At 45.0% G+C, this 26,918-nt stretch overlaps 1 protein-coding gene across 1 annotated transcript in view; it reads left to right on the top strand.

Moving 5' to 3' along the window:
* The first annotated feature begins 565 nt into the window (after positions 1-565).
* Positions 566-26,918, top strand: part of LOC124605552 (atrophin-1) — a 174,224-nt gene continuing 147,871 nt past the window's right edge. Inside the window, exons 1-5 of the mRNA XM_047137310.1 lie at positions 566-624; positions 903-1,041; positions 1,645-1,730; positions 2,100-2,240; positions 4,323-4,518. Of these exons, the coding sequence (XP_046993266.1) occupies positions 2,196-2,240; positions 4,323-4,518 (241 nt within the window). The 5' untranslated portion in view covers positions 566-624; positions 903-1,041; positions 1,645-1,730; positions 2,100-2,195. The remainder of the gene's footprint in view (positions 625-902; positions 1,042-1,644; positions 1,731-2,099; positions 2,241-4,322; positions 4,519-26,918) is intronic.

Here is a 26,918-nt window from a genome sequence, read left to right as displayed (position 1 = left end):
TCTATCAATGCCTATAGAACATTTTCATTGTTGAAGCTATTGCATGGAGCTTCAGATTTCGTCTCCAGTTTTCCTTCTGTGCTCCCTCCCCCCCCCCCCCCCCCCCTAAAATTTAGTAATGTCTGGCAATTAATGTCATCAGATGAATTTAGGGAAAAGTTGCTGTGCGCTATCCTTATTCCAATGTGACTAATTTCCCTTAGGATAAACAATTTGTATAGACAGAGATTGGAATACGTCAAGCAAATAATTGAGGACGTAGGTTGCAAGTGCTACTCTGAGATGAAGAGGTTAGCACAGGAAAGGAATTCGTGGCGGGCCGCATCAAACCAGTCAGTAGAAAAAAAAATATATATATATATTTCGATAACATGATGTTATTAATATTTATTATCTTAACCGCTTTAAACTTCACATTTGACGTCCTTTTCGCCATGTCATAAATCTATAAAAATGAAGTTGCTGACTGTGAGAATAATATTTCACTGACACTTCCAGTCAACTGCCTGTTTTTAAAACCAGCGCCGCTAAAGAAAGAAGATGGTGCATACTACATTTCACAGATGATGCAAATAGATTTTCAGATTTTGAATGTTGCACGAAATCTAGAGCTCCCAGCAGCAGGTACGGAAACAAGTATGGAGGCCTTTTGCGATTAAACTTCTGAGACATATTTTCTTGTAGTAAATGTGCGGATGAAAATTGAAGTTCGTCATTGTTGTGCGTTAGTATGTTGTTTGATTAGTTCTGTAAAAGTTATAGTAGTTTGGTTTTGTTTTAGTTGGGTTTGTTTTTTTAAAAAATAATACAATTATTAATTTAAAAGTTGCACGCGACAGCATATTTAAGGATTTATATCAGTCTGTTTTGCTGTCGGGCGTTAGCTACATTTTTTTTGTTAGATCCGTTTTTAGACTCTACGCGGTCTGCCATCTTACGTGAGAACGTCGCTGTTTGGTGACAGCAGAAGGGGTTCGTCCAAACAGGAATTAGGTTGGGGAATTTGAGGTGCTGTTTGCTGTGGCCCGAATACCGCCCATGGTAAGTTGAAAAGTCTAAGATACAAGGCGGAAATGTACAATAGCTAAACGAAGATTAAACTATAAACTGAATAGAAGGGGATGATATACGAATTATTATGTCTCGGTCGTCTGCTGAAGGGAGATTAACGTGTAATGTTTACAAGACGCACGCCTTGTGTATTAAGCGCATGTGTTTAGTACCAGTCAGAAAGGAAAATAATCTTCAGAGAGGTGAGGAAACCTGTATAAATACTGTCATGTGTAAAATGCATGCTCTACAAAACCCAGCATGGTTTGTATTATTCAACCATAGAATTGCATTTGGCATGGAGTATTGTTTACAGTACGATGATAGTTTCTCATTCATTCATTTTGGTAAATAATTTTTCATTAATAGACAATGAAATCATTCCGCGCTCACATAATTCTGCTTTCTACTGAAGAGTTTTAACTAAAAAGTAAAGCATGAAATTTCGTAAAACCAGTTTAAACCTGCTGCAGATTAACAGCTTGACTGTCAATTACCTTTTATAATTTGAATGTATCTGCTTATGTTAACATAACGCTAAGTAGGTCAGTGTCTGACAGATCTGACTTGATTTCTGTATATTACATTTCACAGCTTTCCTGGCTAGTTGTATCAGCCGAGTAGAATAACGCACCTTGTCGCATTTAGTCATGGCGACATTACATTTTAAGAAGAATAAGGTCAGTATAAGTTTATAAGAAGAGGGCGTGTTTTCATAATCAAAACACTTGTTGTATAGAAACACTCGTGGTTAATCATTTTTCACGTTCTTCATGTAGTAATTATGTTTTCTGGAATCGTTCATATTTTCGTGGTGGTAATCATGAAATGTAATTTCCTGTAATTTAAAGGTACGTTTACATGAGTTCTTTGTGTATGGTAGTAATAGTAACAAGTGTAGGGGCACGTATTACATAACTCCCCTCTTACTTTTTAAATTTTGTAATATGAAAAATAACTAGCTGCACTGCCCAGTATAATTAACTCATCGTTTTTGTTTATATTTCTTAATGAATCTGGCTGTAGTAATATGTATGATGTGGTTCCAGATATAGCCTTATTCCAAGATAAATGGTGAAACATTTTAGCCAGTTTTGCAGAAAGTGTCATTACTGAATACTGCCTGAGTGTTCTATTGGCAGAAAATGTTGAAAGGGGAGAGATTTGCATGCTACCGTTTAAAAATTGAGGTATGCATACACAGTAAACCTACATTTTGTTTTTGAAGAAGCAATTTGATGTTAAAGTATGCTAAATTATACAGTTGTTGCAGAAAAATCACAGTATCTTTCATGTTCAGTATTTTGGAAACGGTGCTGCCTGGAGGCCATTGGCAGTCAATTTTCTGTAGCAGTCTGCTTATTTAGAAATCGATTGATTTCTGCATGTTATGCTACACATCTGTCTTTATTTCTACAAATGTATGTATACTGGAATTTGTAATGCAGTTGCAGAACAATTGCCTTATCAATAAAGGCAAAGTCTCCTTAACATACTACAGATTTGTTTTGAAATTGGATGCTAATCACATTCAAGCCACATTTCAATGGTATTGTTGTTTCTCTGATTGGAAGTTTACAAATCATTTAAGAACTCTATTTTACAATAACTAATTTATACCTGCTTTATTATGAATTTATTTGTATGAGGTCTTTGCAATGACCTAGAATGAAAGAAATGGTGTGATAAATTTCTCACGCCCCACCGTATCTTTTCCTGATGCCCACACCCATATTGTATGTACTTAGATTGTACATATGTACATCATGTAGTTATCAAGGCAAAGCAACTTTCTGCAGTCCCATCATTGTTCGTTTATAATCATTTGTGACTTCTACTTCTGCAGTTCTTATGCTTCTGTTGGAATTTCACACTCTGCTTGTTCTTAGCTGCTACTAAGTCATTTTTTCACCACCAGTGAATTTTTTTCACATTGTATCTCCCAAAGTATGCTATTTATTGGTTATATTGTAAAGCACATATAATTCTGAGTTACAGTGCTTTGCAGAGGATGTCAACTGGGATTTTTTTTTTTCCCACTGCCATTTTACTTCTTCCTCCTTATCTGTATCCAGTTTTTCCCTATCCTTTGGCAAACCTCAGCTACAGTTTTTATTTCTGGTTTCTTTCCTAAAGTCTTCCTTTTCTGTGGTAGAGTTTAGAAGAATAATTTTATATCTAGATATTAATAACTAATAAATAGTTTTAAAATGTAGTGATAACTAAATTTATAATGTGTAATTTTTAAAGTTGTTGCATGTGATATTACATGGTAGAATTTCATTCTTCCTAATGTATATGAAGAAATTACTGAAATATGCCATTTACATGCACCTGTGGCTTCACTAGAAACTTACTTTTTGTGTGATATGTTTTGTGGTCCAAAATTCATTTTAAACAGTTGCCATATTAAAATGATGGTATGAGAACCTATATTAGTGCATTATCATCACCTAAAAGCTATGAGTATTTGTCTCCTAGTAAGGATAGGTCCCCTGTTTTGTTTTTGTTCATTCTTTTCCTTTGTCTGCTTTGCATCTCTCATCTTGACTGCTGCTCTTTCCCACACCTTCAGTACATTAACGAATACAGTGCCTTGCCTTAGCATGAAATCTGTTATCTTAAAAAATCTTTGACAGATTAGTGGTGGGGTGCAGTATTACTGCCTTCAGTCAGCCTCACTTGGCAAGACTCTGTATGTATCTACATAATGGCCAACACAGGGAACATGTGGCACTCAATGAGCCTGGCCGCTTCCACTTGACCACCTGAAATATTGGCCAAAAAGTTATTTAATTGAAGCATAAATGCACCTCTTTGTGAGACAAGATCAACTAACTAGTGTAGGTTCTAATACTTTTATTTTATTCCCTCAATTATTGAAAATCTTTGGTCTGAAACATGTTCACTGTAGGGAAAAAAAGTATGTAGTAGAGACACAGGTGTCTGAAGAGGTCACAATAGGTGGGGTCCCACTCAACAGGAGGTTTGAGTGGCTTGCTCCTCCTTCCCAACTATCCATGACCTTCTCCTTTATCCTCACTGAGCCAATAGCTAATGGTTCCAAAATGTAGGTAATTATTTTCCCTGTTGTTAAATGTCTGTCAGTAGTACTTGGAATTTAGCCTCCTGAAGGTAAGTACTGGTGTTATTTCATCTTCTAATTTTACAGAACGTGTAAGACTACTTTAGTGGACTTAGATTATGAAAATAAACAAACTGTATTTCTGTGGTTTTTATCTGTAGTATCTTAGCCTTTTTCCTCATTACAGTCATCTGCAAGTCCTCCTGAAGGCTCTCCAGGCTCGTCTTCGCCGTCCTCCCCTGTCAATGCTAGTCATGGCTCTCAGCAAACTACTGCTGCTGCAAACAATGCTCCCAAGTATGGTACCCTTGTTCCAAATCGCATATTTGTTGGGGGCATCTCTGGCAATACAACTGAGAGTGAACTTGCTCAACTGTTTTCTGGTACGTAAAAAAATTTCTGCCTGTGTTTACAAATTGACATACTTTCATAGTTCTGTTTCATACTAAGGCACCACTGCATGTTTTCTGCAAGCTTTTCTTTGAAGTGCCTTCTACTGTTACCTGTATTTTTGGAAGGAATGTATAAGATTTGACAACCAAACATTTAAGACAATTGGATGCCAGATGCAGACTTCAAAATGATTGTAGAATGTGCCATTACTGATTCGTAGCATGCGACAGTTACATCCAGATGCTGAGCTGTAGAATGCCAAAGTGAAAATACAGGGTCAGAAATACTGAAGGTATCTTCCATGGTCTAACAGTAGTGTTCATCCTACCATTCACTTGGAATAATGAGAGAGATCGTGATCAGGGTTGCTGAATCATATGAATAAATATGAATACTCTACATCAGTAGTGTGTTTTTCTACTTTCCTCATTTCAGTAGAATGGAAGCTTAAATAATTATTTAATGTCTGATCAGTTGAAGAAATACTTATGCTGTCCATTAATACAATACCAAGTTAGTAGGAATATAAGTAAAGCTTTGGTATAGGCAGCTAAACTGATCCCAGTACTGGTTAAAAACAAAAATTGAACAACCGAATTTTATAGAGAAGAAATTAAGGAAGAGTTGACTCCATGAAAAATTTGTACCTCACAGGAAAAGGTTAATGACATTGATAGTTTCATGGATGCTGATAATAGTGTGACTACACCTACATCACTACTCTGCAGTTCACACTTATGTGCCTGGCGGAGGGCTCTTCAAACTACCTTCAGACTATATTTCTACCATTCCATTATTACCAGTGCACAGAAAAAATTAAAAACTTAAATCTTTCGAGCTCAGATTTTATTATTTTATTACAGTCATTCCCCTCTGTGTAGGTTGGCAACAATAAAATAATTCTACATTTCAAAGGAGAAAGTAGGTGATTGAAGTTTCATGAAAAGATCTCACTGCAATGCAAACCACGTTTATTTAATGATTGCCGTCCCAATTTGCTTATCATGTCAGTGACACGTCTCCCCTATATCATGATAATACAAAAAAGCTACTCTCCTCTGTACTTTATTCAATGTCGTCTGTCAATCCTATCTGGTAAGGATCCCATATCTCACACCAGTAATCTAGCAGAAGATGAACAAATGTAGCATAGGCAGTCTCTTTAGTAAACCTGTTTACATCTTGTAAGTATTCTCCCAGTGAAAAACAGTTTATGGTTTGTATTTCCCACAACATTATCTGTGTGACTGTTGCAATTTGTCTTTTTGTAATTGTAATTCCTAGGTATTTAGTCGAATTGACAGTATTTAAATTTGTGTGATTTATCATGTAACCAAAATTTAATGGATTACTTTTAGCAATAATATGGAAGACCTCAAACTTTTCATTATTTAGGGCCAATTGCCACTTTTTGCACCATACAGACATTGTTCCTAAGTCATTTTGTAGTAGGTTTTGATCCTATGAAGACTTTATAAGATGGTAAATGACAGCATCATATGCAAAAATTGTTAGAGGACTGCTCACATTATCTCATAAATTGTTTGTTTAGATTAGGAACAGCAGAGGACCTATAAAAACACCTCCTTGGGGAATGCCAAATATCACTGAGTTTTGCTTGAAGATTTTCTGTCGATTACTATATACTGTGACGAGGATTGAAGTGGAGGAGAAAAATTATATATGTGACTGGATGAGGTGGAATTAGTGCGTGAAAACTGGGATAGAATGGAGAAAGAGTGGGGAGGGGTTTGTAGGATATTGTGGCACCGGTAAGGTACGGGAGATTGACGCAGGGAGTGTGATTAATTGGAAAGTGTAGGATTAAGTTATTTGTGGGAGTAATATGGGACATAAGATGCTGCACAGACAATCAGCATAGTCTTGTATCCATCTTTTGTGTGCGGCCGGGATGTTGGATACAGTGTGCTCGTAAGTAGTGTGCAGTGCGGTTTGTAGGCTACAGGAGAAACATAGGAAAGAAGAGAAAGGAGGATGGACATTGAGTATAGTGATGCAAAAGAAAATAACAACAAAGGAAAACAGCGCTGGGTTAGGATCGAAGAAAAGCCGTCAGGCCACCAACCCTACCAATCAGTTATATCGTACGCAGATGGGTTTTAGATGGTTACAAAGCATCTTATTTGTTGTTTATATGTAGAAAAAATTGTGACTTTCCCTTGTGATAGGATGTTAAACCCAAAAGTTTGCCTCCTCCCTTCCTTCTTTTTTCTTTGTAGTTGTACTTTCGATAGATGATATTTTACAAAAGAAGCAGAAATTGAAGATCATTTCAGAAATGAAAGGTCCTACCCCCCCCCCCCCCTTTCTCATCACTTTTTATGCACAATGTGACACAGCTTCCATTGTGATTAGTAGATGGTGTGCAGTCCCAGACTTCATTAAACTCCTTCCTGTTTGGCACTAAAATGACCAGACCCAACTGTTGAACAGCAGTAGGGAATACAGAAATACTTTTTAGAATGTTGAGTTTCAGTGGACAGTTGGGTGAAGCTGTAGCAGTTAAATGGGCACATAGATAAAGCTGGATATGGCAAAAGACACTACAGATTGCTTATCATATATTGAGTGACATTCAGAATTATCAAATACATTGTGAAGATTTCCATTAGGCAAATCGAATCTATGTTACAATATCTTGAGAGCCTTCGAAATTAATGTACCTCCTCATGCCCCTCCTGGCATTACAATCCTGTGTGGGTTTTAGCCTCATCAAGTAGTTTCCTCCATTCTGCCCTCTCCAGTATGGTTCTCTGCCATCCTTGGACTCAGAGATATTTTATATCTTCTTCCACATCATCTCTCCACCGTTTTTGTGGCCTTCCTCTCTGTCTTCTTCTGGTTGGCCTCCATTAAAAAATATTTTTAGTTGTTCTTCCAGTATCCACCGTGAGGACATGCCCAAGCCAGGCTGCTGTTCTACTTTTTATAATTCTTATGATGTCAGCTCCTTGTATGAGGTGGTCCAGCTCAGTATTTGTCCTAGATCTCCAGAAGCTGTTATTATCCTGAACTTCCCCATATATCATGCTCAGCACTCTACGTTCAAATATCGTGAGGTGCTGCTGCTGCTCATCAACACCCATTAGCATCAAAGATTTGCATCCATAGCTTACAACTGGTCTGATCATGACCTTATACAGTTGCAGCTTCAGCTACCTATTTAATAACCTAGTGGCCAACAATTTCTTATACGTGTGGAAGCATGTATTACCACTTAGGATGTGCAGTTTTATTTCAGTAGATATGGAATATATGCTGTTAATATTAGAGCCCAAATAGTCAAAGTTCTACACATGTTCAAAATTGAAATAGTCTGCTGTATTATTTCCCTTCCTTGTGAAGTTAATGTACTTGGTCTTTGTTTCATTTATAGAAAGGCCTCTAGGTTCTGTGACTGCTTTCAGCTTGGATATTCTCCTCTCTAGTGATACGCTTCTACTAATATGCGCATATCTGAGTCGACTTTGTGCCTATGTAACCAGATATCTGAAGCTTCCGCATGGCTGCTTCAAGAGTCAGATTGAAAAGTATTGTTGAGAGTGCGTCCCATTCTGACTCCTTTACTAATGCTAAACCAATTGCTCAGTTCTCCATCCACTCACACTGCAACCTTGGAAGCAGCCAATGTTGCTTGAATAAATGAGACATACTTTGATGGTAAATGAAGCAGAAGCAAATCATTTAGCATTTGCGCTCTATCGAGACTATCAAAGGCCTGCTTGAAGTCTATGTAGAGGTTATGAAGCTCCATGTTACACTCATATGCCTTTTCAGGTATTTTCTTCAACACAAATATCTGGTCTGTTGTGACGTATTAAGCAAAAATCCACACTGATGCTCTATGGTGCTAATCTGTTGTAGATAATACTAGAGAAGATCTTGAGGGTTACATTTAGCCGGGTAATTTCTTGGTAATTTGAACAGCAGGTCTTGCCTCCTTTCTTGTCTATTGGTTGAATTACACCTAAGGTCCTTTCTTCTGTCATTCTTTCCTGATTCCATATCAACTTAATAAGTTTGTGGATCCACTTGTGAAGATAAGTTCCCATTTTTTAGCAGTTCTGCAGTTATTTTATCAGTTCCTGGTGCTTCGTATTTTTTAGACACTAAACTATCTTCCATACTTCCTCTAATGTTGGTTCCTCTATTTCTGGATCTGAGACATAATAGAGTGGCTGCTCATTCCTGATAGGATTGCCCTCCAAAATTCCCATGAAGTATCCTCTCCATTTATCCAGAACATTTTGTTTATTTGTCAGAACATTTCTCTCTTTGTCCTTACAAGCTTTTATTTTCGTTCTACATTCTTGAGTTCCTTCTTCAGTTTTCTGGTAGTGGTGTTCCAACTCTATCTTTTCCTTCATGCCCTCCCTTTTTTTTCTTCTACACACTCTTGCTGCCTCTATTCTCTTTCCATTATATAATGACTGATTTGATCTAATATTCCACTGCAGGCATTTCAGCCTTGCTTCCTTTTTCTATTCCACTGCCTGTCTACATTCATCATCATATCAGTCTTCATTCCTCAGTCTCCTTGTTTCCCCAGTATTTCATGTGCTGTCATCCTAATGGCATCTTTAATAGATTTCCAACCTTTGTCAGTATCATCTCCACCATCTTTAGTTTGTAACTCATGCCTCAATCTGATGTGATACTCGTGAACAATAGACCTATCTTTCAGTTGTTCTGTATTCTATTTCTTTACCCTGGTACTACTTTGTTTGGCAGCCATGGTAAGTTTCTCATTTTGGCTCTTATTAGGTAATGATCCTTAGCATCTCTTCTGCAACACTATTCATTGCTCCTGTTTGCAGCATCATACACATGTTCCATGTTCCAAATTTAAGTACTGATAAATCCATATTCCTATTTACTAGTGCAGTTTGTCTTGGTAGGGGCAGTCCGGCATTCGTCGTAGAATTATTCACAATAATAGATTTTTTACATGGCTGGGGTATCAATCCTGTGCTCAACTCCCAACCTAGAGGACCAGGCTTTCATTTTGGGGTTAGCTCCCCTAGAGGGGTTGACGATCTAGCCCGTAGAGTCCCCCTACCCTATGGTGTGGGACACTTCATGTGGCTCCTCAGACGAGACCACTCCAGCTTGGATGACCCTGCGAGTAACTACGCTACCACTGACACAACTCTTGGCCTCATCAAAGCATGCAAACCCTCCTGTCAAGACACTGAAGGTGCCTACGATAAGGCGGTGTCCCCTGGGAGGGAATATACTTTTAACTAACAGACCTCGTAGAGCTACTTTCTGCTTTAAACTGCTGTTAATCCTTCCAAGCTACTCAAGATTGTGTTCAATCCACATATTTATGTTGCCTTCGGGTAGACATATTGGTTTTCTCGTAAAAAGTGGCATGATTAAAATAAAATTTGTGAAATTACAGTTAGTTAAAAGATCATTTAGAATTTTTTGTATTGTTTGAGTTTAAAAAGCTACCCACACTTTGTTTTCATGTTAACTCCATTTCGTAAAAGTTTTTCTATTTTCGTTTCCTATCTTGGTTACAGTTCAGTATTATTTTATTTACATGTCATTGTTTTTCTAACCATTAGTGCTATAGAATTTCTTAATTGTATTGCAGTTTGATTCCATTGCGTATTTTATTGCAATTATCTCACAAAGTTGTGTGATCACAATTATTTTATCCCCAAAGTATCATAGTACAAACTGAAACTTTAATGTTTATAGCATTGTAGAATTAACACTGGACATGAGAATGCATTATGATTTTGAACGACTGTACTTGGCTAGAAGAAATGGAAATACCAAAAATTAGCTTTTGCCATGTTTCTCCAAAACACTTACGATACAATGGAAGAAATATCTACTTCTTTGTTTTGCAGGCCATTCTAAAGTGTGCAGCAGAGGTACTTAGTGCACCACTATAATTTCCCCCTCTCCTATTCCATTTGCAGACATTGTTGGGAGAAACAACTGTCAGTGATTCTCAGCTTGAGTTCAAATTTATCTGACTTTTCATGCCATGTTTGTATATGAGATGTTCGTAGTGGAAGTAATGTGTCGTCTGTTTATTAATGAACAGTTAACTTCTCCATGATCCAGTTTCTGTCGCTGCAGTCTTATGAGAATCTCTCTGACGCTCTCAAATTTACTAAATTGAACCATTTACCATACTCTGTCCTTGGTAGGATCCCAGGGTGATTAGCAATACTAGAGATATATAGTCCGTGAGACGAGTGATTGGTACAGACAGTTCCGGCGGGCAGACGGGGCTGTTGCCGAACGTGGCTCACAGCACGCGGTGCTCTGTGTGCTACATGCATTCTCTAGCAGCAGAAATAAAAGCGAGACAAAATACAAGTCGTATTGGTATGCGTGAATTTATTTAAAGTTGATGCTTGAAATATATTAACTCGAAAACTGATAAGAGCTATTTAGTACAAGTATCTAAGATGCTGAAACATAATAAAGTTATTTGTTAAACTTCACAACTGAAATGAAAACTATTTTGGCAAGTTGTTGAACATTAGCAGTTTTGGTTTCCATTGTTAAGTATTAGCCTTATTAATTTGTTCTACTACAAGCTACAGAATAATTGGTCAGTGTATTAAGAGTTATAATCTGAAGAAAGTACTCACAAGATGATCTGGTTATAGATCGATAGCAAACTCCCTCCTTACATTCCTGAATACGTTGTAATTACTGTAATGGAAAAACACCACTCAGATCACTGTCAGAATCTGATTTGACATTGTCTTCCTCAGCACTACTCGAACTATCACTGCTCTCTCCCAGATGTATAATTAAATTTTCGATGCATTCTTCCACAACCCCTTCGGTTTTGGCCACCTCTCTGATGGCACTTGCAGTGCTGTTTACAATTTTAGCCCACGTCTCGCTTGTCACTTTGATAGCTGCTGGAAGGAGAGTTTCCACTTCAGAGATCGTGAATTTTTTATTGTTTGCAGCAATGTAATTTTTTATCTGTGCCCACACTCCTTCAATTGCATTGAAGTGACAGTGGTATGGAGGAAGCCGAACGTTTCATGCCCATGCCTTTTAGCAATCTCGTCAATTACATATGTTGGAAATTGGGGTTTCTTTTGTGCCACAATTTCGAGCAGTTCCGCCTTCCTTAAATCTTCTCTGAAATGTACTTTTCGCCGTTTCAACCACTGAATGATATCGTCTTTTTTTTGTTGCCAAGGTTGGTGCCTTATCGTGAACAACGGAATGATAAGATGCATTGTCCATAACAATCACTGATGGACTTGTCAGATTCGTCATAAGCGATGTTTCGAACCATTCTTGAAATACTACACTGTTCATTTCTTCATGGTAATCTCCCGTCTTTTTTGACCGAAACATTTTCAAGCAGTTTGGCACAAAACCTTTCGATGTTCCTGCATGTAAGACAATAATACACCCTCCTTTGCCAACAGGCACTGCCATTGTCCCCTCGGGCGTTCCATCATTCCAGCCTCTACGTAAAGAATGGCTGGCATTGACCAAAGTTTCATCTAACCACACTATACTTCCGAATTCCACACCCATGATCCTGCGCAGAAATCTGCACCGCCATGCAACTACATCTGTCCTTTCCATTAATATTTTGCATCCGTTAAACAGTGAATAGCTGAAGCCTATGTCTTTCAACACTGTACGCAATGAAAATTTGCTCCCTTTAAAAAGATCGTCTTTCTGAAGCGACACCTGTAATTTAGATAGAGTGGGATGTTCCCTTCTCTTATAATAGCTGTATATATGACGACGAATAGCGTCTTTCTGAAAATCGTCCAAAGCTGTCACCTGCTTATTTCTCGGTCGCTTCTTTCCTGGTGTGTGCAGTTTTGTTGTGCCACTCTCGTCATAATCTACACTATACTGTTCTTTCCCTATCTTTACAACAGTGTTCTTACTTATTTTCAATGATGCTGCAGTTCTCTTCACAACCTGAACAACAGGAATTAAGGGCCCACCTTTGTCCTTTTCTTTCTCAAAGTAATCCCTCACAGAGCATACGAATTCACGGGCCTGGGTGTGTAGCACACTTTTCTTCCTCCGTTTCACTTCTTGTGTTGGGCTGGTACTACCCGCCGCACTAGACATTGTTTACAATGAAACATAAACAAAGAAACACTAAAAACAACAAAAACTAAATAAACTGTGAATTCAACTTCAGACAAACGACGAACGACCGCACCGCCTGCACGCGAGACACTGGTAAGTTTCATAAGCGCGCACGACCGGGTTTCAGAGCGGCAACGTGTCCCTTGCTACCCGCTCAAAGTCAGGCCGTCATTGGCTGCCTGCCTGCGGTCGCTAGGCAACGGAAAGATGCTACTGAGCTGTCAATACCAAAGATTCGTCTCCCAGACTATAGTGGACAGATTATTCATGGCCCTAAACTTCAGTGGGTGAAATGGGTTTCCTTAGGATTCTGTCAGTGAATCTTTTATATGACTTTTGTGCAACAAATTCTGTGTGGATGTCTACATGTCTTGATCTGTTACAGTTTCTAGTGATTGATCACCATTCCTGTAATTCAACATTAATGAATCTTCCCATCTGTGTGTGCACAATAATTAACACTGGAAAGTTCATGTCAGAGTAACAACACTGTTACGAGGAGGATTGATTGCTGCTTACCGCATAGAGGAGACTTGTGTTGCCGGCAGGCAGTGAGAAGACTGCTATACATTCAAGCTTTCAGCCAAAAGGTCTTCTGCTGTAAAACACACACACACACACACACACACACACACACACACACACACACACACCCCACAGTGACCAATGACTCTAGTCACTGTGCCCAAACTATGGACTGCATCTTCGCCTGAAGGGAGAAGCAATCTGGAGTTGGTGTTGGGGGTAAGGAGGAAGCATTGGGCAAGGAGAGGGAGGGATAATAGGGTGAGGGTGGGGGAAGGCCTAGTGCTGCAGCCAGGAGTAGGAGTGTGCAGGGACTTCGAGGAGACAGGGTAGTGTGACTCTTCAAGCTTTCCCAGCAGATGTGTAGCAAATAGTCTTCACAGGTTTGCTGTCAGATCATGTTGTGCAAATTCCACAATATTTCCTTGGGGCAACTGTCAGACATCTTCAGGTGGTTCAACCTTGCTGGTGGCTAGGTACGAGTGACGGTATCCGCACGCCGCCACCCCCGTTTCTAGAGCACGAGCGCGAAGAATGCACAGGCACAGAAATCACGCATGCGCAGTGATTTTCAGATAGACGGTGCTGTATTCGAACTACCTCAGCCTAAAATCGAAGAGTGGCTCTCCTGCACGTGCGCTGTATGCTGGGTTTGCCAACAGTGCCGTCAGACATTACTCGCCAACGGCTGTACGCGACCAATGTTATGACGAGCCTGTTATTGAAGAATCTTGATTTTTGCATTGTGACAGCAACCAATGCAGGGTTCCAAGCCGTACTCAATTGAAATCCCACATCCTTGTTGATGACATTATGGGCTGTACGGATATGTATTGCTTCCTTAATGATGCAGGTCCCGGAAAGATGATGCTGGAGATAAAACTTCCATCTTTTCATAAATCATACAATGTCCTGTATTCAGACAGTGTTCCAGAATTGCCGACTTTCTTGGTTGACGAAGGTGTGTATGAAGCTGATGTTCATCGCGATGTTCTTGTACTGTGTGGCATGTCTGGCCTATATATGCTGCCCCACATTGACAAGGAATCTTGTACACACCGTATTTCCTCAGGCCAAGGTCACCCTTAAATTAACCCAACCGGTTTCTCGGTTTTGAAGATGGTTGAAAAACACATTTAATTCCACATCTTCCGAAGACTCTTCAGATTCTTGACGACATGGCACCAAAAGGCCAAAGTGGTGGGTGTCTTCGTATCTTCATTCTGCTCCATAGATTGAACTCACCTGGGCCTGAATGCATTATGTATCTGTCTTTCAGAATAACCATTTTGTCAGAATACTGTCATCAAATGTTTCACTCGACAGGCTTTCAGGATCAGATACCACATGTGTTCTATGAACTAACAATACGTAATGCACTACCGCATTGTGCAGGATGATGGCAGCTTGTGGCCTGCAGATATAGATCTGTATGCGTTGGCTTGTGGAATTTGCACAATGTGATCTGGCAGCAAACCTGTGAAGACACTTATGAGACACGATAGTGTTACCACGTGCAGTTAGGCCCGTCCGCAATTCAGTGTCTTCTCTATATGGTGAGTAGCAGGCTATCCTTCCCATAATGTTGTTGTTGTTCCATCCTTCACTTTCCATTATTTGATTTTCCCTAATGGCTTTTCTTCCACCCCACAATCCAGCGCTGTTTTCATTTGGTGATATTCTCTAACACATTACTTTACTCAGTATCTGCCCTTTCCTCTCTCTTCTTTCCTGTATTTTACTTGTGATCTTCCAAATTGCAAATGCTTTGACTTACTAACCACACTGTTTCAACAATATTGTCAGCACATAACTCAAGGCTGCTTGAATCAAATTGTATTTAGTAACGGCTCACAAGGAGTCATAAATCATAATGCATTTGTAGTGGGTGAGAGGAAAGTGTCCACGTTTTATATTCATAAACACTTAGAAGGGCTTGCTGGAACCTTAGTCTATTAAGCAGTTACGACCCTCCAACGGTCACGTGGTTCTTTCATGTTTTTGTGTGTGGTGCACACAGTCCATGGGCTATTGCAGCCCATTCTTGTTTCCGTGGCTGCATTTCTCTCTCTGTGCCCCTGCCTCCCATCCTCGCTCCTTCCCCACTGCCCTCTCCCTCCTCTACATTGGTGTTCTAATTTATGTTGACCTGGCTATCCACCTGGTTCCCTGTATTGCTTGCAGTTTTGTTCCTCCTGTCTGTTTTCTTCTATCCTTTTTGGCATTTTGGTCCCCGTGTGGGGTTTGAATCACCACTTCTAAATTTTCTGTCTTTAGTGTGAACCATTTGGGGAAAGATTCCCTCCCTAGTATCTACCTTCCCCTCTTCCTTCCCTACTGTAGCCCCCCTCCACCCTGCTAGGTCACCAACACGTGTAGCCAGTCCATGTGGTGGGGCTGTTATGTACCCACCTGGCTGAGGCCCCTGACAACACAGGGATCACATTACTGATACCTGAGCTGTTCCCTCCCCATGTATGCCAAGGAATGGGTACTTTTCTTCCTGGAACATCGAAACTCTCGGCAATGGCCACCGTGCCAGGCGGCCCTTGCTGCAGGCGTCCATGGGAGAGCCTGTGATCATAGTGGGTGGTATCAGTGCTTATGCTTGGTGCATGCAAAAATCTGACCATTTTCAAACGGCTGTGTCTCTGAGTGGTAAATGCTCATTGAATGCTGCTTCATATGACACTACAGCCTTCCCTTCCCTGGCTGCCCTATGGAAGGAGGGCCAGACTTGCCATCTGGGGCTGGAACCCTTTCCCCACTGCCCAGTCTGTACTAGGACAGATGGGGACACATTCACTGCCACAAAGCCATTGTTTTTGGTGGAGGATATCAAGGACAAGTTTGGTGACGTGGCATCTCTGTGAGATGTCAGGCTCCCTCTTGATCAGAGCTGCTTCTGCTGCCCAGTCTGCAGCGCTTTGTGCTTGTGATCATCTTGGCAATGTTAAACAGTCTATTACCCCTCACCAGTCTTTGAACATGGTCCAGGGAGTGATTTTTCATAGGGACCTCATGATGGACTTCAGGCTAATCTGTAGTGGAGTGGCGTTCATTTTGTTAGACAGGTGCAGAAGGTCATAAAGACAACAGCACAGATATTGGCACCTTCATTCTGGCGTTGGAAGGAGATACTCTCCCAGAGAAGGTAAACGTTACATGCTATACATGTGATATGATGCTGTACGTCCCTTCACCCACGAGGTGCTTTCAGTGCTTGTGTTTTGGGTATATATCTTCCATCTGTATGACGGATCCTCTGTTTGATGACTGTGGACACAAACTCCATGAGGGACACCCCTGTGTTCCACCTCCTGTGTGTCTATTGTCCTGACAGCCCCTCTCCTCACTCACCAGATTGCCCAGCTTACAAGAGAGAAAAGAAGATCCAAGAGTACACGTCCCTGGATTGCCTATATTGTGCTGAGGCTCGCCAAAAATATGATAGATTCAATCCAGTGTCACTTTCTTCAACTTTTGCCTCCGTTACAACCTTTCCCCTTCCTACCTCATCCTAGCCCCGTCCCCCCTTCCCCTATCCTTCCCTTAGGTTCCCACGACCTCCCTTCTGGGTGCCACTCCTCGTCCTCGGCTGAAGAACTGCTCCCTTTCTTTGGCAGCTGCTGGTGATGGGGCTCCTCCCCTCCACCCTGCCCCCTCTCCACCACTCGCTACATATAATCCAGTGGAATAGCAATGGATATTGTCACCTACTGGAAATACACCACCTTCTTGCCCGTTATTCTGTCTTTTGTCTTGCTCTTCAAGAAACACACTTCTATGATGACAACTCTACAATGTTTCATGGTTATCAGACGTTATGGTGTAACCATGCCAGCCCTGGCATAACATACGGAGGGGTCTGCACTTTGGTTCGCACTGATGTCATAAGTGACTGGATCCCCCTTCGTACCGACCTGGAAGCAGTAGTGGTTAGAGTGAAGACACTAGCGATCAATGTCTGCAATGTCTACCTCCCTCCATCTAGGGTGCTTCCTTACATTGAACTGTCTATTTTAATACAGAAAACCTCCACTGAATGGGAATTCTTGCAGGTTCTTACCCCTTCATTAACATGGGCCCAGGCCCGGATTCCATCCACAATCTCCCCCTGCGGGTCCGGGGGTTAGAATAGGCCCGAGCTATTCATGCCTGTCGTACGAGGCGACTAAAAGGAGTTTAACACATTCCAGCCTTATGTGATGGTCCCCTGTAGTGTTTTACCTCTGTTCTTCAAAATTTTCCTGAAGAGCGAGCCAGTTGGGGAAGGGCGCCTTAAGAGGTGCATCATGTCAATTGTGCATTGAGATCTTTAGCCCACTTTCTTGTCACAATGCAGTCCTTCCCATTCTCCATCTCTTGGGCAAGGACACCTTCCTGGGTGCATTTTCCACCACCCACCATTCACTATGCAGTTTGATTTCTGCGTCGACGATGACCATGGACTTCTTTGCACCTGATATCCAGCACGGTAGCCAGTCCATTGTAGTGTGGCCCCCCATGTACCCTGTTGGTTGTAGTCCCCCTGACCACACAGGGATCGCTTTGCTGATGCCTGCGCTGTTAACACCCACGTATGCCAAGGGGTAGATGCCCATCCTCGTGGGGCATCGGGACTCCCGCAATGGCCATCCTGCCAGGTGGCCTTTGCTGCGGCTGGTTGGCGCCTGTGGGGAGGCCCCCTGGTCGGAGTGGGTGCCATCAGGGCGGATGACACGTGATGAAGCGTAGTGAAACACCAGCAGTCTCTAAGTGATCACGAGCTCAATTCAATGCACAGAAGTAAGACCCCAAAACGTTCCCCTCCCTGGCCGCACCATGGGAGGAACGTCAGGCTAAGAATGGCAGCGGATCTTATTCTCCCCAGTACCTTGTATGTTCGAGAGCTGTTGGGGAATCTTTCATGATGCTGAAGCCTCAGTTTTTTTGTTGCAAATTTAGAGGACAAGTTCGAGGCGGTGGAGGGCATGTCCAAAATGATCTGGGTCTGTCCTGATAAAAACAGCATCCTCTGCCCAGTCACAGGAGTTACTCGCTTGTGACAAGCTGGGGGATGTTTCTGTAACCATCACGCCCCATAAGAGCTTAAATATGGTCCATGGTATCATATGTCACAGAGCCCTTCTTTTGCAGTCCAACAACAAGCTGTGCACCAATTTAGAGCGGTGAGGTGTATATTTTGTTGGGCGTGTCCACCGGGTTCTGAAGGATAATCAGGTTGCCACCAGTGCCTTCATCTTGGCCTGTGAGGGCGATACATTGCCCAAGAAGGTCAAGGTGATGGTCTACTGGAGTGATGTAAAGCCCTATATCCCTCTCCAAATGCGGTACTTTAAGTGCTCGAAGTTCGGCAATATGTCTTCCCACTGTACGTCCAGCATCACATGCCAATATTGCTGATGCCCATCATGTCCCAATACTCCATGTGCCCGCTTCCCATCTGTGTCAACTGCAGAGAGCACCATTCACTCTGCTCACCTGACGGCAGAATTCTCCAGAAAGGAAGGAAAATCATGGAGTACAAGACCCTGTACAGACTGACCTACACTGAGGCTAAGAGAAATTTTGAATGCCTGTGTCCTGTGCGTATGACATTGTCTTACACTGCTGCTACTACATTTCTGGCACCATCAGCTCCGCCAACCCAGGTCACCTCTCAAAGCCGGAAGACTTCAGCTGTCCCCTTGATGGTGGGGGTGGGGGGGGCATTTCCCTCCCTGTTACTCCTGCGCCACCTACTTCAGGGGCAACACCACCCCAACCATCGGGGACATCCATCCCCACTTCTAAGCCGGAAAAGTGTAAGCTGAAGAGCCCAAAAGCAGCTGGTCGTAGGGCTTCATGCTCTTCCTCAGTCCCGGAGACTGAGCCAGTGAAGTCCTCCCAGCCAAGGAAACCCAAGGAGCAGCGAAAGAAGTCCAAAAAGAAAACCACTAAGACCAAGGAAATAGTGGTGGCACCCACACCACCGCCACCTACAAGCTCTGCGGCTGAGGATAGGGTGGAGATTTTGGTGACTGCTGAGGACCTAGATCTCGCCAAACCCTCAGACACCATGGATACAGATTGCTCAGGCAATAAATCGGTGGCAGCAGGTGACTGAGAGGCGTAAAATGCCTCATTGAATGTTCCATGCCTTCCCAGTCTCACGATATCAACCTCCAGTGGAATTGCAGTTGTTTTCTCCACCGCCTGGCTGAGCTATGGCAACTGTTAAGCTTCACATCTGCTACCTGCGTTGCATTCCAGGAAACCTGGTTCACAGCAATGCCGACCCGTGCCCTCAGAGGCGATGAGGGGTATTACAGGAACCGTAGTGACTATAATTGAGTGTCGGGTGGAGTTTGTGTTAATGTACTAAACTCGGTCTGTAGTGAACATGTGGCCCTTCAATCCCCACTAGATGCTGTGGCTGTCAGAATAAGGACGACACAGGAAATAACTGTCTGCAATGTATATTTTCCTCCAGATAGTGCAGTACGCCTGAATGTATTAGCTGTACTGATTGATCAACTCCATAAACCTTTCCTACTTCTGGGAGGTTTTAATGACCATAACATAACCCCATGTGGGGTAGTACCATGCTTACTGGCCAAAGCAGGGATGTCGAAACTTTACTTTCGCAATTCGACCTTTGCCTCTTAATTACTGGGGCCGCCACACGTTTCAGTGTGGCTCATGGTAGTTACTCGGCCATTGATTTGTCAATTTGTAGCCCAGGACATCTCCCATCTATCCACTGGAGAGCGCATGACAACTTGTGTGGTAGTGACCATTTCCCCATCTTCCTGTCACTGCCCAACGCAGGTGCATGGACGGCTGCCCTTATGGGCTTTGAACAAGGGGGACTGTGGAACTTTCACCTCTGCTGTCACCACTGAATCTCCCCCACAGGGTATCGATGTGAGGTTGAGCAGGTGACTAGCACAATTGTTTTTGGGGCAGAAAACACGATCCCTCGCTCTTTAGGGTGCCCAAGATGTAAGGCAGTCCCTTGGTGGTTGCCGGTAGTTGCTGAAGCAATTGAGGAGTGTCGGCGAGCTCTACAGTGGCATAAGCGGCACCCTTCCCTGGAACTCCTCATAGCCTTTAAACGGCTCTGTGCCCGTGTTCTCTACCTTATCAAACAACGGAAGAAAGAGTGTTGGGAGAGATACATCTCCACCATTGGGTGCCACACAGCACCTTCCCAAGTCTGGGCAAAGATCAGACCTCTTTCCGGGTACCAGGTCCCAACAGCTGGCCCCCGTGTTACCATAAATGGCGAGTTACGTATCGACTCAAAACACGATTGCCGAGCACTTTGCCTGAGCCTCTGCGTCGGAGAGTTACCTCCCACTCCCCCCTCCTCCAGCTTTTTTGCACACTCAAACGGAGGCTGGAAGGGAACATCCTCTCATTCACTACACACTGCAGTGAATCCTATAGTGCCCCATTTACAGAGTGGGAGCTCCTCAGTGCCCTTGCACATTGCCCCGACACAGCTCCTGGGCCTGATCGCATCCACAGCCAGATGATCAAACATTTCTCATCTGACTGCAAGCGACATCGTCTCATCATCTTCAACCGGATCTGGTGCGATGGCACTTTTCCATCACAATGGTGGGAGAGCATCATCATTCCAGTGCTCAAACCCGGTAAAAACCTGCTTGATGTGGATTGCTATCGGCCCATCAGCCTCACCAACGTTCTTTGTCAGCTTCTGGAACATATGGTACGCCGGCAGTTTGGTTGGGTCCTGGAGTCATGTGGCTTGCCCAGGGTCACTCTACCATTGATAATCTTGTGTCCATGGAGTATGCCATCCGAACAGCATTTTCCAGGTGGTAACTCCTGATTGCCGTCTGTTTTGACTTACGTAAAGCATACGACATGACTTGGTGACATCATAGCATTGCCACATTGCATGAGTGGGGTCTCTGGGGACCACTCCCGATTTTTATCCAAAACTTCCTGTTGCTCCGTACTTTCCATGTCCAAGTTGGTGACTCCCATAGTCCCATCCATATCCAGGAGAATGGAGTTCCGCAGGGCTCTGTATTGAGTGTCTATTTTTATTGGCCAGTAACGGTCTAGCAGCAGCTGTCGGGCCCTCCGTCTCACCTTCTCTGTATGCAGACGAATTCTGCATTTCATACTGCTGCTCCAGTACTGTTGTTGCTGAGCAGTGCCTCCAGGCAGCCATCCACAAGGTGCAGTCATAGGCTCTAGCCCACGGATTTGTTTTCAGCCGCAGAGTCGTGTGTCATGCACTTCTGTTGGCGTCGTACCATTCATCTGGAACATCCACTTCACCTTAATGATGATCCACTGACTGCAGTGGAGACATATTATTTCCTAGGACTGGTTTTCATCACTCGTTTGACTTGGCTCCCTCATCTTCGTTAGCTTAAGCAGAAGTGCTGGCAGCACCTCAATGCCCTCCGTTGCTTGAGCAACACCAATTGGGGTGGTGATTGCTGTATGCTGCTGCAGCTGTACAGAGCGCTTGTCCAATCCCGAATTGACTATGGGAGTGTGGTATACAGTTTGGCAGCACCTTCAGCATTGCATTTTTTTGACCCTGTGCACCACTGTGGGGTTTGATTAGCGACAGGAACTTTCAGGATGAGTCTGTTGACCAACGTACTGGTGGAGGCTGGTGTCCCTTCACTGCAGATCAGACGTGTGCAACTGCTCGCCAGTTAACGCAGCACACATTCATAGTTCCCCTGAGCATCCGAATTACCGTCTCCCTTTCCCGCCCACTGCATTCCATCTCCGGCATCAGTGGCCCAGATTGGGGCTAATGATTGCGGTTCGCGTGCGGTCCATTCTTTCCGAACTGGATTCCTTACCTTTACCCCCTCTACTTGCGGTCCGTTCACGTATGCCTCCATGGTGTACACCTTGGTCGCAGCTTTGTCTGGACCTTTTGCATGGCCCTAAGGACTCCGTTTACCCTGCTGCTCTCCACTGTCACTTCCTCTAGATTCTTGACGTGTTCCAGGGCTGTGAAGTGGTTTACTCCGATGGCTGATAGTCACTTAGGCTTCGCATATGTTCATGGAGGACATATTGAGCAACACTCTATGCCAGTTGGCTCCAGTGTATTCACTGCGGATCTGGTGGCCATATCTCGTGCTCTTGAGTATGTCCGCTTATGCCCTGGTGAGTCATTTCTCCTGTGTGCTGACTCATTGAGCAGCCTGCAAGCTATCAACAAGTGCTACCATCGCCACCCTCCGGTAGCGTCCATTCAGGAGTCCTTCTATGGCCAGGAACAGTCCCGTCGTTCTGTGGTGTTTGTGTGGACCCCAGGACACGTCGAAATCGCCAGCAACGAACTTGCCGACAGGCTGGCCAAACAGGCGACTCGGAAACTGCTTCCGGAGATAGGCATCTCTGGAGCTGATCTGTGTTCTGTCTTACACTCAGGGTTTTCCAGCTTTGGGAGATGGAATGGCATAACAGCATGCACGACAAACTGCATGCCATTAAGGAGACTATGAATGTGTGGAAGCCTTCCATGCAGGCCTCTCACAGGGAATCAGTTGTCCTCTGCCAGCTCTGTATTGGGCATACGTGGCTAACACATGGTTACCTACTCTGTCGTGTGGACCCACCTCAGTGTCGCTGTGGCTCCCAAATGAGTGTCGTCCACCTCTTGCTGAACTGCCCACTTTTAGCCACTCTGCAGCAGACTTTTAACTTTCCCAGCACCCTGCCTTTGGTATTGGGTGACAATGCCTCCACAGCAGCTTTAGTTTTAAGTGTTATCCGTGAGAGTGGGTTTTATACTTCTATGTAGGTTTTAGCACATGTCCTTTGTCCATCTTGTGTCCTCCACCCTGGTGCTTTTAGGGTGGAGGTCCCCCCTGCGGGTTCGGGGGTAAGAATAGGCCCGAGGTATTCCTGCCTGTCGTAAGAGGCGACTAAAAGGAGTTTCAACCATTTCGGCCTTCATTGTGATGGTCCCCCTTGGGGTTTGACCTCCTTTTTTGAAAATTCTGCAGAAGTACGAGCCTTTTGGGGAAGGACACCTTACGTGGTGTATCATTGGTCCTCAGTGCACTAAGACCTTGGCACTCAGCATTGTAACTGCGTTGTAACCACTCCCATTATTCCTCAAATTGGGCCTAAACGCCTGATGGGTTGCACAAGTTACGCACATAGTGCATTCCCATCTGCACCTACGATCATGATGGACTTTAAATGGCACCAGAAATCCAGCACGGTAGCCAGCCCGTTGTGGTGGGGTCGTCATGTACCCTCTAGGTTGTAGCCCCCTGATAACACAGGGATCGTACTACCGATACCTGAGCTGCAACCTCCCCACGTCGGCCTAGGAGTAGATGCCCGTCTCCTTGGGGCATTGGGACTCCCGGCAACGGTCATCCTGCCAGGTGGCCCTTGCTGAGGCTGGGTGGCGCCCGTGGGGAAAGCCCCTGGTCGGAGTGGGTGGTATCGTGGCGGACGTTTCGCAGATGAAGCGTCAGCACGTATCAGGTCGCTCTGCGGCCGAGTCTTTCAAAAGGAAAGGTACTGTCTCTGGTTCTGGTTCTCCTGCCCTTTCCCCCTTGGCCACTCTCTGGAAGGAGGGACAGGCCCGCCGGCTTGGGGCGAAGTACTTCCTCCGCTATTAGGTCTGACCTCGAACCGATGGGGGGACGTTGCCACCTCCAAGCCCATGTTCTTTGTTCAGCACATCGAGGACATCTTCGGGGAAATCGAGGCTCTCAGTAAGATGCGTTCGGGGTCCGTTCTTATAAAGACCACCTCCGCCACACAGTCGGCAGCGCTCCAGGCTTGCGACCGACTAGGGGACATCCCAGTGTCCATTGTCCCGCATCTGACACTGAATAGGACGCAGGGGTTTATTTTTCATCAGGACCTCCTGCTGCAATCTGATGAGGAGCTCAGGGCCAACCTGGAGCGCCGCAGCGTGCATTTCGTCCGGCGAGTCCGGCGCAGCCCCAAAGACCGTCGCATCGACACCGGGGCCTTTATCCTCGCCTTCGAGGGGGACGTTCTCCCGGAGAAGGTCAAGGTGACGTGCTACCGGTGCGACGTGCGACCTTACGTCCCGCCTGCTATGCGCTGTTTTCGGTTTTTGCACTTTGGGCACATGTCGTCACGGTGTGAGGCTGAGCCCCTTTGTGGCGATTGTGGACGTCCTCTTCGTGAGGAACATACATGCACCCCACCACCTCGGTGCGTTAATTGTCCTGACATCCACTCGCCTAGATCCTTAGACTGCCCCGTGTATCAGAAGGAGAAGAAGATTCAAGAACTCAAAACTTTGGATCGTCTCTCTTATTCTGAGGCCAGGAAGAAGTATGACCGCCTCCATCCCGTGTCATTGACCACTTCGTTTGCCTCAGTCGTGTCCTCTCCTTCCACGGCATCCTCACCCCTATCCTGTCCCCCCTCCACCTCCTCCCCCCATCCGGGGTCTCTGCCTCCGCCTCCCAAATCCCTCCCTTCCAAATCCTCCTCCCCCGCGGCCCCCGCCCCCTCTGCCCCAGGGGCCACCCTTCCACCCCCCCCCCTCCCGCCGCCGCCGCCTGAGAAGCGATCCTCTTCTCAGGCGTCCATTGGGGACACGTTCCGGACCCCAGCTTCCGAGGTCCGGCGTTCCAAAACGGACCCCGCGCGTGAGGACCTCCTTCGGGTCCAGCCCACCATCCCTGTGCCTCCTCGGACTTCCAAGAAGGCCTCCAAGGAGAAGTCTCTATCCCCCTTTCCACCCCGGCACGTTTCATCTGACGCTCCATCCGTGAGTCGCTGCTCCCGGCCGTCCTAAGTTTCGCCGGGACGCTCTGCTGCCAGGCGCTTAGCTGGTCTCTCGTCGGCAAATGATGCTGCCCCTCCTACACAACCCGGGACAGCGGCCGCAGCTGTCGACGACTCGATGGAACAGGATCCGCCTCCCGCCGGTTGTAGCGTTGTTCCCTCAAAACCTGGCCCTCCGCGGCCGTCGAGGTGACCAGCTCTTCCCCCGTCTCGTTCCCCCTCTTTTTTTGACTAGCGATGGCCTTGTTACTTTGGAACATAAGAGGTATTCGATCTAATCGGGAGGAATTACAACTGCTCCTCCGCCTGCACCGTCCGCTCGTCCTTGGTCTCCAGGAAACCAAGTTGCGCCCAACTGACCATATTGCCTTTACCCACTATACCTCGGAGCGGTATGACCTCACCCCTGTGGACGGTATCCCAGCTCATGGTGGGGTCATGTTGCTCATTCGGGACGATGTCTATTACCATCCCATCCCATTGACCATCCCACTCCAAGCAATAGCTGTCCGCATTACTCTTTCTGCTTTTACTTTTTCAGTTTGTACCATCTACACTCCACCGTCATCTGCTGTAAGTCGGGCTGACATGATGCACCTGATCGTTCAGCTTCCCCCCGCCGTTTTTATTGTTTGGCGACTTCAATGCCCATCATCCCCTTTGGGGCTCTCCTGCATCCTGTCAAAGAGGCTCACTCTTGGCGGATGTCTTCAACCATCTCAATCTTGTCTGCCTCAATACCGGCGCCCCGACTTTCCTTACGGACTCTACTCATACCTACTCCCACTTGGACCTCTCGATCTGTTCTACCACTCTTGCCCGTCGGTTCGAGTGGTATGTCCTTTCTGACACCTATTCGAGCAACCACTTCCCCTGTGTCGTTCGTCTCCTGCACCACACCCCATCCCCACGTCCTTCGAGCTGGAACATACCGAAAGCTGACTGGGGACTTTACTCCTCCCTGGCGACCTTTCCGGACCACGATTTTCCCAGTTGTGACAGTCAGGTCGAATACCTCACAGCTGTTATCAACAATGCTGCCGAACGTTCCGTTCCTCGTAATCCCTCTTCTTCACGTCGCGTTTCCGTCCCCTGGTGGAACGAGGCTTGTAGGGACGGTATCCGTGCTCGACGACGTGCTTTACGCACCTTTCCCCACCATCCTACGTTGGCGAATTGTATTGAATACAAACGACTCCGAGCGCAATGCCGTAGAGTCATCAAAGACAGCAAAAAAGCTTGTTGGGCCTCTTTCACCAGCTCCTTTAACAGTTTTACTCCCTCTTCCGTCGTTTGGGGTGGCCTGCGCCGGCTGTTGGGCATTAAGGCCCACTCCTCGGTACCTGGCCTGACCTCAGGTAATGAGGTCCTTGTTGATCCTGTGGATATCTCCAACGCCTTTGGCCGCTTTTTTGCGGAGGTTTCAAGCTCTGCCCATTACCACCCTGCCTTCCTTCCCAGGAAAGAGGCAGAAGAGGCTCAGTGACCTTCCTTCCACTCACTGAATCTGGAAACTTATAATGCCCCCTTTACTATGCGGGAACTCGAACGTGCGCTTGCACTGTCCCGGTCCTCTGCTCCGGGGTCAGATGCCATTCACGTTCAGATGCTGGCACACCTTTCTCCGGCGGGCAAAAGCTTCCTTCTTCGTACCTACAATCGCGTCTGGACCGAAGGTCAGGTCCCCATGTGTTGGCGTACCGCCGTCGTTGTTCCTATACCCAAACCCGGGAAGGATAGACCCCTTCCTTCTAGTTACTGACCCATTTCTCTTACAAGCTGTGTCTGTAAGGTGATGGAGCGCATGGTTAATGCTCGGTTAGTCTGGATTCTTGAATCTCGACGGCTACTTACTAATGTCCAATGCGGCTTTCGTCGCCGCCGCTCCGCTGTTGACCACCTTGTGACCTTGTCGACATTCATCATGAACAACTTTTTGCGAAGGCGCCAA

This window comes from Schistocerca americana, chromosome 3 (assembly GCF_021461395.2).
Source record: "Schistocerca americana isolate TAMUIC-IGC-003095 chromosome 3, iqSchAmer2.1, whole genome shotgun sequence".
NCBI lineage: Eukaryota > Metazoa > Arthropoda > Insecta > Orthoptera > Acrididae > Schistocerca > Schistocerca americana.
Note: the sequence above shows the minus strand (reverse complement) of the source record. Positions and strands in the feature narration are given on the sequence as shown.